Source organism: Gekko japonicus, unplaced genomic scaffold (genome assembly GCF_001447785.1).
Source record: "Gekko japonicus isolate JY-2015 unplaced genomic scaffold, Gekko_japonicus_V1.1 scaffold663, whole genome shotgun sequence".
NCBI classification, from domain to species: domain Eukaryota; kingdom Metazoa; phylum Chordata; class Lepidosauria; order Squamata; family Gekkonidae; genus Gekko; species Gekko japonicus.
In genome coordinates this window covers 553415-567110 of record NW_015170912.1, presented here as the reverse complement: position 1 = coordinate 567110, position 13696 = coordinate 553415, and the positions used below count along the sequence as shown (strand labels likewise).

Sequence of the window (13696 nt, the reverse complement as noted above, 5' to 3'; positions counted from 1 at the left end):
TGACGAAGCCCCACCCCCTGCTTCCGGCCGCCCCGCTTCCAGCCCTCATTCAGCCAGGAGGAGGCAGGAGAAGAGGGAGGGTAAGTTGCTTCCTCCCCGCCTCTCCCCACCTCTGCCTGCCTGGGGCCAGGGAGGGCCTTGGCGGGGCTTCCTCGTACTTCCGCTGGCCTTGCAGGTCCACCGCCGGGCCCCTGATGTCAGGGTGTGTGGCATATGCTAATGAGTTCTGCTAATGAGTTCCCCTAGCTCTTTTTCTACGAAATGACCCCTGCTTAATTGGCACTTGGTCTCTTAAAGCTGTAATTAGAATTCCATATTTTGGCATGCTAGTATTGGAGCTGATGGATTTGTTCATGACCATCGCCTAGGAAAGAAGCCTTTTAGGGTCCAAGCCTCATAGGGACAGACCTACAGAGATGAGCCACTTCCAGGAAATGACTCTGTAAGGGAAGAAGAAGAAGAAGAAGAAGAAGAAGAAGAAGAAGAAGAAGAAGAAGAGATTGGATTTATACCCCGCCCTTCACTTGGAGTCTCAAAGCGGCTTACAAACTCCTTTCCCTTCCCCTCCCTACAACAGACACCCTGTGAGGTGGTTGGGGCTGAGAGAACTCTAACTGCTCTTTTTCAAGGACAGCTGTGCCAGAGCTTGTGACTGACCCAAGGTCACATAAGCAGGTGCAAGTGGAGGAGTGGGGAATCAAACCCAGTTCTCCCAGATTAGAGTCCGCACACTTAACCCGCACACTTAACCACTACACCAAACTGGGCAAACTGGGAAGCATATTTTTCATAAGACAAGAGCTGTATTGACATGTAATCACTGAGGAATTTTTAAAATGCAAAATACAGTTCCAGACTGTACATTGGCAGAGAGCTCGATGAGTTAAATCCAATTCATAATGCAAGTCAGAGTTATCCATATCACGTAACTCAACTTTTTTTTACTGTCTTGTTTTACATGCATAGATGAAAGCATGGGGTTAAGAACGCTAAACTTGCATTGTAAAATAGCTCTGAAGATGTGCGTACATATAGGTATTACAAGATAACATTTACTCTCTGATTGGACTATTTAGTGGGTACTATGTTGTAGTTGTTCAGTCGCACAGTCGAGTCCGACTCTTTGCGACCCCATGGACCAGATCACGCCAGGCCTTCCTGTCTTCCGCCGTCCTCTGAAGTTGGCTCAATTTCATGTTCGTTGCATCTATGACACTGTCTAACCATCTCATCTTTTGCCGTCCCCGTCTTCTTTGACCTTCAATCTTTCCCAGCATCAGGTTCTTCTCCAGTGAGTGCTCCCTTCTCATTTGGTGGCCAAAGTATTTGAGCTTCAGTTTCATTATCTGGCCTTGGTAAACTAAGTTGACTAAATTTTATTTGCATGTAGGATGGTAAGTACACTTACCATTTAAGGAAGACCATTTACCCCCCACAACTACAGAGAGAAATCTTACATTTTCTCTTCTGACTCTAAAGCAACCTTCAGTACAGTCCACTTTATATTCTTCTCTTCAGCCAGCTCCTCCTGTTTATCTCTCTCCAGTTTAAAAAGACAGGATGGGAAAGTGTGTGGGGGGGGGGAGTGTCTAATTGGCAGCTGCCCAGTAGGGAAGCCAGTCCAGCCTGCCATTGCTACATCACTCCTTCTACACACAAAAACAGTGCATCTTCCATTACAGCAGTCCCAATTATCAGTGTATGCTGGGAGCTAACCGTGCAAGCGTCATGTTTGCACCTGTGCCAGTCCACTGGCACAGTTGCCATTTGAAAGCCCCACAGAACTGAATTACCATCATAAAGGCAAAAATAATAAGTCAGGTACTTTTAGTGCATTAACTCAGTCATAGCAAACAACACAGAATCATAAAATCGCAACACAAACAGGTACATTCCAGCTGTAGTATAACATTCACAACCATACTAAAGGCAATAATAATAATAACAACCCCAGTGCTGCCTTTTGCTTCACAAAAAGTTTTCCCCCGCACGCCCAAACCAGTTACAATATTTGGATTTTTAAAAGGTTACTGCCTGATTCTGCAAGAATTCAACTATAATGGTACAAACAGTCACTCCACTGCTGCAGCAGCGACTGGCACTCAGGAACATATCAGGCAAGTACCCCTTTCCAGATTCCTGGGCTGCAGAAATTCCATGTCATTGCAGAGTCATTGCGAAGTGTGCATCTTATCTAACCCCCGTCCTGGCAGCCCTTTAACAAGTGCCTTTTCATGGCGCTGCATAAATGGTGCTCATCCCATCTAGCAATGCTGCTATGACCACATCATTTCTCAAGGCAGACTTGACTGCTGATGTTCTTGGGATGAGGGGCATTGAGGCCATCAGGCTGTCACACGTCTTGGCCGGCAGCCTGATCAGAGCCTTCATCCTTGCATTTTTTTCCCCCCTTTTCTCTTGGTTTGCTTAGAAATGCAACCACGGGAGGATAATTATGGACTGGCTCCATGTGTTTACAGAGGAAGAAGAGAATAAGCTTTTTGGTCACCCACCAGTTATGGGTGGATTTTTATAAGAGATAATTTGACAAGGGCAAAACGCTGTAGATAGCTGGCATACAGCAGTGTGTATGGTGCTGCCGAACCAGAGTCTCCGGCGACTGACAGCTGGACTGTTTGGCATGTTATGGTGGTGAATGCAGGACAGAATTCTGGGAAAGCCAGCTCTGGCATCAGTGTACTGCCATAAGTTGTAGGATTGAGTGTCAGCATACAGTAAGGTATGGGACAAGATGACAGTCTATGAGACAATGTGGTGAAGATCATGCTGATCTGGGTGACAGTTAAGTATATCACATGACCCTGTCACCAGGCAGAGATTGCATCTCTCTTGCATCAGCATTCATGATGTAACCATGAGTCAGCACTGATCACTGATTGGTGCTGACACTGTATATAAGTCCATGTAGTACTTGTAGAGGTGTTCACTCAGTGAATGCCTTGCAGCGGAGCACTCTGCCGGATTGGATGGCGATATTGGAGTTGGAGAGTGCTAAATGAACTGTGTATATCTGTGTAAATAAATCCACTATAAATAGTCAGCACCAGCAACCCTGATGCTGGGAAAGATTGAAGGTCAAAGAAGACGGGGACGGCAAAGGATGAGATGGTTAGACAGTGTCATCGATGCAACGAACATGAAGTTGAGCAAACTTCAGAGGATGGCGGAAGACCGGAAGGCCTGGAGGGAGCTGGTCCATGGGGTCGCGAAGAGTCGGACTCGACTGTGCGACTGAACAACAACAACAAGCAACCTAGTGCATGTCGTTACTGGACGCTTCCACACGCCAACATTGAGCTGGTATCATATCAGGCAAGTACCCCTTTCCAGATTCCTGGGCTGCAGAAATTCCATGTCATTGCAGAGTCATTGCGAAGTGTGCATCTTATCTAACCCCCGTCCTGGCAGCCCTTTAACAAGTGCCTTTTCATGGCGCTGCATAAATGGTGCTCATCCCATCTAGCAATGCTGCTATGACCACATCATTTCTCAAGGCAGACTTGACTGCTGATGTTCTTGGGATGAGGGGCATTGAGGCCATAAGGCTGTCACACGTCTTGGCCGGCAGCCTGATCCGAGCCTTCATCCTTGCATTTTTTTCCCCCCTTTTCTCTTGGTTTGCTTAGAAATGCAACCACGGGAGGATAATTATGGACTGGCTCCATGTGTTTACAGAGGAAGAAGAGAATAAGCTTTTTGGTCACCCACCAGTTATGGGTGGATTTTTATAAGAGATAATTTGACAAGGGCAAAACGCTGTAGATAGCTGGCATACAGCAGTGTGTATGGTGCTGCCGAACCAGAGTCTCCGGCGACTGACAGCTGGACTGTATGGCATGTTATGGTGGTGAATGCAGGACAGAATTCTGGGAAAGCCAGCTCTGGCATCAGTGTACTGCCATAAGTTATAGGATTGAGCTGGTAAGAACTAATCATCGTAACTTCTGCACTGGGCCCCCAGCACATCAGTTTGGAGCATTCAAAAACTCTATAGGAGCTTAGTATCCTGTTTTCTGGCCTGTAAAAACTAAAGAAGACAGTTGGAAAATCAACATGGAATAAAGGAAGTGCAGCAGAATATTGAGAGTTCACTTGTCATGCCATTTCTGATGAAAATCATGTTGTCAACCCTCTGACACCTGGGAGTGCGATCCTGTTGTTTTGAAAGGTGGTGCTCCGCCTCCAGACAGTTTAATATATATATTTTTAATGAACAAGTGTATTAGCTACTATCCAGTGGTAAAACAATAGTTCTTGCTGCCCTCTGCTGCTCAGTCAGGAAATCAAACTGATAAATTCAATGACTATTGGATAATTCTTGTCCTAATGATAGTGTAAAAAATGAAAACTTTATAGATATAAAGAATTAGGGCCAGACAACTGCCTCCCAACCAGATGTTGCTGATTTGCTTCTATACCATCTATACCATCAGTATTGGGGGGGGGGATCAGTGGAATGGAAAAAATGTCAAATTGTGAATAAAAGATATCTTGGTAGGTATAGTTTCCCATCTTAATGCCTCCTGTGCAAAATAATTGTCAGTGCTAATTTACTGCAGAAAATTGCCTGGATTTATTCTTTCTTCCTTCTATTTAAAAAAATGATTATCTCTTTGGCTGAGCACCACATGCTTACCTTATATGTAGTTCCAGTCTCCCCAAGTACCTTTTATTATAGGTGCAAGTTGAGCTCCAAAACCTGTTCCCATAACTGAGGTGTGTCAATATTATATCTCTAATTTCCTTAACACTGGCTGGAGGCCACAGAGTTATGTCTGTGTCTTTATTCTTTCTGCATATTACTTTTACATGCTTGGCTTTAAAATAAAAATTAACACACTCTTTTGGGGCAGTAATCATGTACAGTTAATGGTCTTTGTATAACTTTTTATGCATACTAAAGAAGAAAGTAATGTAAAAAAAACCTGGAGATTTTTCTCTTATTTGTACAAAATGGCACACTTGAAAGAAAATTAAGTCCTTGTATTTGTTGTACGCAGGTAGCTGAATCTTAAGACCCTGACCCTGGTGGCTGGTATAATGCTTAATTTTCATCTTAAACTCTTTTGAGCCAGGGCTTAGAAAGGGCTGTAAATCAGGGCGCTTTTTTTCTGGGGGGATGTGCCAAGAACGGAGTTCTGGAACCTCTTCGACAAAAATCTTTTGAAACTGTTTTAAAGTTCATGAGTTTTCAGTATACAGATTCAAAACTTCATTTCCCTCTTGAGAGTTCCGGCACCTCTGTTTCAAAAAAAAAAAATGCCCTGGCTGTAATAATCTTATATAATCATATTTGGACACTTACATATTCTAAATAAAAAAGCATATATTTTATTGTATTGTGGACACACAATAATCGTTTGGAGGATAAGCTGAAAAGGAGGAGTTCAAACAACCAGCGTGTGACAACTCTTAGATCAAGCCAGGCACTTTCTATCGTGAGATCTCCATCTCCCATTTCCTTTGTTTTTGTTTCATCCTTTCTCTCCTATTATTTGTGTGCATCTGTGTTATCTGTGTGAGGCGTCATTTCCAACACTTTGATCAGTTTGTGCCTTTTCCTTCCCTTTTTCCTTCACAATTCTTCCAGACTGATCGCATAAACCCAGATGACATAGATTTAGAAAATGAGCCCTGGTATAAATTCTTTTCAGAGCTGGAGTTTGGACGCCCGGTAAGTGAGGCTAGAACACCAAGGTATAAAATTTAAAGAAAATAAAAATTCACACAATATAGATCAAAATATGCATTGTATTCAGAAGTAATAATTGGAGCACTCCATCATTAGTGTTTATGTATGTTTTTCTATATTGTGGTGGGTTAATGTAATATTTACACAATATTTCATTTTCTGGGAGGGGAAAGTCCCACCAAAGTCAGTAGGGGTGTTAATGACCAGTAAAACTGAGCTATCAGTGAACTTTCATTTTAGATTTTTATAAATATTTAACACATTGAAACTCTGGGTCTCAATGTTAACTTATTGCTAAATGCTTAGACATTTAGTTATGTTGGTTAGCAGGCAGCTCTTGTCTAAGGAAGTTGCTGAACAGAGTTATCCAGACGCATGGCTGCTGGCCGGTATGGTAACACGTGTGGTCCCTATTGGTAGCTCCGTGATGTCAGATAAATAATTTTCAGATGTTTTACAACTTTAATGAAAGAAGGAATGTCATTTAAAAAAAAAAATCTATTTGAGAAGCCTAAACATAATTTCATATAAGGCTGGCGTTAATTCTGTTCTCTGGTGTTATAATTATTCCTCTGAAGGAATATCTGCAATTCATCTGAGGAATGCAGTCTTATCTTTCTTGCTATTCTGTAGCTGCTTTTTGTTCAAGCCCAGCGGAATTTGTGCAGCGTACCAGCAGCACTTGGATAGTGTTGGACCCATAGATACCCCAAAGCTATTATCCTCACGCTGAAAAGCAGCACCCACTCATATGCTCAAATGCTTTTTCAAACATTCCTCTGTCTTACTACACATAAAGCTGCTGTAAGCTCTCCAGGGCTAGTGGACAGTTACTGTCACACATTCTTTACCACAGTCCATATTCCCTTCCCCTTCCCCCATTTTGTTTTGTTTGTGTCACTCTTGTGGTCTGTCATCACTTGGTTTCTAACTATGTCACCTTCTCCACATGTTTCATTCCTTGCTGCCATTGATTCTCCTCCATTTCATCTCTGCAATTCTGCTTAAATGATGCAGCCTCCTAAAAAGCTCTTGGATTATGTTCAAGACAATCCTTCAGGTCTTTCCAATGAGGTAAATTAAGCATGTTTCTTCTATGGTTGATTTAACTAGGAAACGACATTTGGTTTTGTTCATAAGTTCTCTGTGGTTTGGTTACCGTGTACATCTCTTGGTTGCCACCATAATTTACTTACAGTAAAACTCAAAGTGAATTGGGGGAGGAGTGAAATATGTGTAAGAATCTTAACTGAAGTAAAACACCTATAAAATTGGTTGGTCGTCTTTTTAAGTGATCTGTAATTCTGATTTTTTTTTTCCTGCTCACTCCACCAGCACATACTTAAGTTGCCAGAACTGATTCTTAATCTGTTTTTAATTAATTCTTCAGCATTTATTCTCTGATTGAAACAGAAAATGTATTACCTCTTAACAATCTATGAAATGTTTGTTAATGTACACATTCAGTAATGCTGAGATTTCCTCAGGTGTCAAGCAACTTTATATTATTCAAAATTATTATTTTTTCCATCTCTTTGGTTTCAAAAATGGTTGTTCTATTTATTTAAAACATTTATTAGGTGCCTTTCTAACTTCCCGAACTCAGGGTGGCTTACAATATAAATAAAATGCACAGAGAGTAATTAAAATTTGGAATTCGCTGCCAGAGGATGTAGGGATGGCCACAAGAATAAACTGCTTTGAAAGGGGATTAGATAAATTGTGGGGGCTAGGTCTATAAGTGGCTACCAGCCATGTGACTGAGAGGACCCTCCACATTCAGAGGCACTAAACCTCTGATTCCCAAAGCCAGAAAGCAACGTCAGGAGAACGTTTCAGCCTTTATGTCCTGTTGTTGGCTCTCCAGAGGAACTGGTTGGCCACTGTGTGAGACAGGATGCTGCACTAGATGGATCCAGCAGGGCTCTTCTTATGTTCTTAATGATTATTAAAAACACATAAAATAACATAATTTAAAATATCCAGTTAGGACTGCCAATAGCTAAAAGCTAAATTAATCAAATGCGGTCCTAAATAAAACTGCCTTCATCTGCTTCCTGATGACTGAAAATAAGGGGGACAGGCACATCTCACTGGGGAGGCTGTTCTATAATCGTGGGGCTGCCACCAAAAAGGCCCTCCTGTGCACCCATCAGATGAGCTTCTTTGATTGGTGAGACAGTCAGGAGGGGCTGTGCCTGTGATCTTAATTCCCAGGGAGGAACATATAGGAGACGATGGCCCTTCAGATATCCCTGTCCCAAGCCACGTAGGGCTGTAAAGGACAAAAACTCCACCTTGAATTGGGCTTGGGGCAACATTGGTAGTCAGTGTAATTGCTGTTGTATGGGGTAGCTTTCCGGTAGCTGGCCCTAACCTGAAGTGCAGCCTCAGCATTCTGCCCTAGTGGCAGGTTCTGAACACTCTTCAAGGGTAGGCCTTGCTTACAGCTATTATTGATGAAGGCTTCTGTATTTGCAGCTTTTTAGGGGGAAATTGTAGTTAAACATGTACAAAATTGGTATTTGTGTACCCAGAACTGTTCTTGAATATATCTTGTACTCAGATACCCAATTACTTTCAGTTCCTGTTGTGCTTATTTGTGACTATGCTATGCTTATTATTGTACTAGGTGTCAGTTGTAGTCACAGGACTTGAGTCAGCAATTGATATAAGTAAGCGTCTTTTAGTGCCCGTGAACTGGTGGGGGGTGGGGCTCACTGGCAACCAGAGCTGCCTGCAACACTCCTGCCTGACATCATGATACACAATACAGGTGGAGCAGTAGCATCAGCTCACTTATTCTTACTGTCCTTCTCACTCTGTCACTCTGGTTCCTCCATCCCTTTTGTAGCATAATGGACAATGGAGAAGGAGACCATCCACAGATAGTCTGGGGCCTGAGTCTCAAACTAGACATTACAGCTTACGAAGGTGGGGGCATTTCCCAGCTTGCTGTAACACAGAAGAACAGGTTGTCTTACCTTTACAGTGCTTCCTTGCTCTGGAGCCCTGCAAGGGGGGAGGAAGAGTTTCTGGCTTGTCTTCTGTTCCGTTTTCACCAGCAGAAAAAGCCATGGGGGCCTATTCACCCCTTTCTGCAGCTCTACACATCTTTCCTAGAGAAAGGGGGAAAGAGAAGGAGCCAGAGAAAGAGGCAAACAGCCCCCCCATACAGGCCCGTAGCTAACACTGGGCCCATGGGGCGCAGCCCCCTAGCATTTCTTCCAGGCTCCCTCCCTCCTCGGCTGGCCCCCAAATTGAATTAATGTAATTAACTTTGATTTAATTAGCTGTGCCCCCCAAGGCCCCCTCCCCCCAAAATCTTTAGCTACAGGGCTGCCCTCATGGCTGTTTCAACTGGCAAAAACTGTGCAGGAGGGAAGCCCCCCTTGCAGTGTTCCAGAGCTGAACAGGGAATTGGAGCACTGTAAAGGTAAGATCCATGTTCTGTGTGATAGCAAGTTGAGATGTGCACCCATGTCCCCCACCTGTGTAAGCTGTAACTTCTGGTTTGAACCTGAGAATCTACTAAAATCTACTGGCCCTGTGAGTTAATGCAAAATGTAGTCAAAGCACCTCTAGAGTGGACCTTTTTTTTATTGGAGTCATGTTAAAGAGATATAAATTAGTACAGTCCACCAGGCTGTGCTCCCTCTTGCTGAAAGTAATTAGCGTCACCCAGATGCAGTGTAATGGCAGACTGCTCCCTGTAATACATTTTGGAGATATGTTTTGATGTAGGATTTTAGCAGTACATAGTGTGAAAATTCTATTTTCAGTCCCCTCAGGTCATCTCTGAAATTACATAGCCTGAATGTAAAATATGTTTAACATGTGAATGACATAGTTTTGTGTCCATGAAATGATGCCCTGGGACAACACGATTCTTTTTCTAGCTCCCACAAACTGTAGTCTTGTGTGCGTCTAATTTGGGCTGGAACTTTGACACCCATTAAGTGACTAGATTAAAAATAGTTGTCACTAAGGGCTGAACTTATATTCACAAGTTTAAAGTATTTGCATTCCCAAAGAGCATTCAACAGCCGCTTCTTAAGCAAAGAAAAGCCTTGAGGTCAGCGTGACGATCTCTGCTCTTAACATGAAGCTTGAAAGGTCAAGTGGCTATATAAGTTATAGATGTCTAAGCTATGTTTACAGAGAATTTCCAGCTTTATTTGACATTAATGCTTCGGTAAGTAACTGGAGGATATTTCGTAAGTCTTATTCATGTTTTTAAAAACCGTATTCGAGTTTCCACTATTTAGCTATTCTAAATCATTGTATATCTAATTTGGGAAGCAGGCTGTTAAAACAAGGACTGTTTCTGAATCTTTGCCTCCAAAATAAAATAAGGGTTCTGCAGTGGATTTTGAAAGCTGCCTAACCTCTCTTGTGAAATGGTCCAAATTCTTCTGGAGGTATTAACCAGGCTGACTTGATTTGTTAAATTATGTGTAGGTTCTTTGCATGGTGATTTGTTATGAATGATGCTAGTGGAATTCAGAATAAAAGTTTAATGGAGTCATTTATTTGTCTCTCTAGACTTCCTTGTATTACAGTCCAACAGACAGAGGCTTGGACAGACCTTCTAGGTAAGAAAAACTTGACGTATTGATGCATTTTTTTTAAAAAGGCCTTTATAACTAGAAAGAGCCATCTGGACATCCATATCCCAGTTCCCATTCAAAAGTAAGTGCAGTTGGCCTTCCTCTGATAGGAGGAAATACAAACTTCACCCCTTTCCTTTATTGCTGGTCAGTTTAAATTGAAGGTTCTGAGGAGGGGTTCCTGTTTCAGTGCAGATCTAGAAATCTGTTCATGTGCTGGTATGCTTGAATCTGAAGACTGAGGTGGATAATTTTTCCAGATGTTCCACATCACAAAGCATCTGTGGTCTGCATTTTCATTATACCCTAACATGGTTTATTGAGTGTAAGCCAATTACATGTGCTCAGTTTTTGTCTAATCTGCGTTTTTATAGTGTCAAATATTTCAAATAAAGGCTGTATTTGTTACTATTAGCCATGTTAAAAATGTATTCAATTTAAACAGAATGAAATGTGGTATACCTACAATAATCCAATTATTTACATTCTCCTTTTTAAAAAATCAGTGGTGAAATCTCAAATGCCCCATTTATATTCCTGGCTCACAATGGGACTCAGTGGCTCTTGAATTTTATAAGAAAGGTATTGCCAGCAGGATTGGTTCTAATTTGCGCAAACCAAGAACTGGCTTCTAATTGTTCTACAACACTGTGTAAAAGTCACAGGAATTGGAAAGATGAAAGAAGCAAGCAACGAACATAACTACTGAAGAATAATTTGTGTCATTATGCGGATAACTTATTGCCAGCAGCAAGTTGCCAGTATTTTAATAGTGCTTAAGAGACTGGGAATAGACCATGTGCATCCTCTCCCTTTGTTCTCCCTGCATTTTTTTTTTAGTTTGATTGGTATGGAACTTTGGGCCAGTTATACACTCTCAGGTCAGGGTGGTCCCAGTGTGGGGGTCAGCCCCCCCAGGCCATTGGATCACCTAGACTTTTGCCAGGGGCTTTAACGGCCAATCGGCCCCTCTGAGTCTCTGCTGGGGAGAAAGGTGGGGTATAAATGAATTCAATATATAAAACAAATAAACTGGTCCTAAGAACAAGAGGTTGTTCCACCAATGTGGATACATCTCACCAAAGAGGCATAATGTGGTAAAGGGCTTCTTTAGTCAGGCACTGCCCTGACCACACTCCACTGACTTGAGGTCCTCCGTACCTTACTGTGCCGAGGGCTATTCCCACCTGAAGCTCCATATTGTTTACAGCTTGGCCCAGCAAACCTGCGCACACCTCAGTTCTCACTGGAGCAATGAATTAGCCCCATTCTCTTTGACTATACTTTCCCACCTCACATCCCATCCTTTTAAGCACATGTCTTCACCAGTGTTCCCTCTAAGCTGAGTTAGTATGAGCGAGCTCACAGTTTTTTAGCCTCTGGCTCACACATTTTTGTCTTAGCTCAGGAAGGAGGGCTCCCAAATCACTTTGTCTCAACTTTAATGCCAGTAGCTCACAAAGTAGAATTTTTGCTCACAAGACTCCACAGCTTAGAGGGAGCAATGGTCTTCACCTGAGACACCTACTCCATACTATCCCCAGCCACCCCTTCCAACTGTTGCAATAGGATATGCCTCCCAGAACAACCCCTTTCCACTCCAAGGGGTGCACACCACGCAACACCTCTGACTCCATTTCTGATGGGCTAGGGTACCTCTTGTCAGTGGTGTCCATCCTTTCATCCTTGCAGGGTGGGCTGTGACACTGATATTTAACCTGGGGGATAGAGAAAGGGGTGTGTGTGTTTCCTTACTGAGCCATGCTGTAGCACTACAGTGCAGCTAGGAGAAATAAAGAAAAAGGCCCTGTAAGATGGGGGTTGCAGGTGGGAGGGGGTGCATAATGGGCCGCTGCAGCTGGGAGGAATGGGGGAAGGAGACATCAAGAGAGCAAGGAGCCCTGGAGTGCAATCAAGATGGTTGGGGGTTGGAGCACCTTTCCTATGAGGTGAGGCTGGAGTATCTGGGACTTTTCAGTCTAGAAAAAAGATGGCTAAGGGGAGGTATAAGCAAGGTGTTAAAATGGTGCATGGGGTAGAGAAAATTGATAAAGGGCATTTTTTTCCTTGCTCTCCCATCATAGTAAAACTTCCACCTGGTATACCAGCTTCCCTTATGTTCACTGGGCTGGATGGGATTCTGGCAGGACACCAACTCTTGGTAGGAAAGAGAAGAGGACACAAGCCTGCAGTACAGTCTATTTACTTGAACTTTACCATAATATAAAAAAGCTCAGAGCATTCACCAAAAACGGCAGTGTACACAATTAAGAAAGAGACGTCTCTTGACCTCCAGCCAAAGACCCCAAAAGGGTGTTCAGGAAGTGGTGCTGAACAACGGAACCTTGACAATATCTATTCCCTTTTGCAAGATAATAAAAGACATACATCAAACGTCCCATGGGAATGTCATGAGCACACCAGTAGCCAGAGCCTTCCCCTTGCTGGCACCATAAAACCAAAAACTTTTCCTCCCTAAGGGCTATCACTTAGGTCAAAGCCTCTGGCCAGAGCAGGTGAGGTATACACAAAAATCTCTAGATATTCAGCCTTGGGGCTTAGTGCATTTTGGCTAAAGGAATGTGAGGTATGTGTGGGAGACAGTTCGTTCACAGCCAGGCACCGTTTTGCTACTAGGAAGCAGGCACTGGACCTACTGCAGTGCTTCATGGGAAGAGACCAAAGTCTGCTTTTGCTACATCTATTCAATATACCTTATACATAAATGGCCAAGTCTCCCTTAATCCAGAATTCTGCCACAGAATTCCTAGTCAGTTGAGGTAGTGATGGCAACAAGCACAGAGCTTTAAAAGGGGGTTAAAGAGATTCATGGAGGAGAGGTTCCTCAGTGGCTACTAGCCATGACAACTTAAGGGAGCCTTCATACACATCTGAATACTAATTCTGGGAGTCAGCAGCAGGGGAGGGCCTCAGTCTCTCTACCTTCTTATTTGGTCCCTCCAGGGCAACTGGTTGGCCAGTGTGTGAAGCAGGATGCTATACTAAATGGATCACTGGTCTGATCCAGCCAGCTGTAATTGCGTTCTTAGGAAGAGAGAGACTACACTATCAGTGGAGAAGTTTGTATGTGTGCCTTGCTTTCCTTCAAGGCTGTAGCCTCCTGCTATAAAATGTCATAGTGTAGTTAAGGCCTTCTCTCACATTTTCCCATTCATAAGTTAAAGGAAAACCCACCCCAATATTGCAGGAAACTGTAACAGTATTCGTATAGGCTGTTTCATGCTTTTTGTGCAGTCAAGAATAAAGACAGTAAGCTCAAAAAGGAATGAATGCCAGTTTGAAGAGCGTGGGGAACTTGAAAACCTGGAGAACTTGTAAGCTTTTTTGCCGTATTATGGATTGGATCCTGCAC

The 13696-nt window shown here is 43.0% G+C and overlaps 1 protein-coding gene across 1 annotated transcript in view; it reads left to right on the top strand.

The window, feature by feature from the left end:
- SORBS2 (sorbin and SH3 domain containing 2) overlaps positions 1-13696 on the top strand; it is a 112770-nt gene that overhangs the window by 65280 nt on the left and 33794 nt on the right. Inside the window, exon 11 of the mRNA XM_015418695.1 lies at positions 10259-10308. Coding sequence (XP_015274181.1) covers positions 10259-10308 — 50 coding nt within the window. The remainder of the gene's footprint in view (positions 1-10258; positions 10309-13696) is intronic.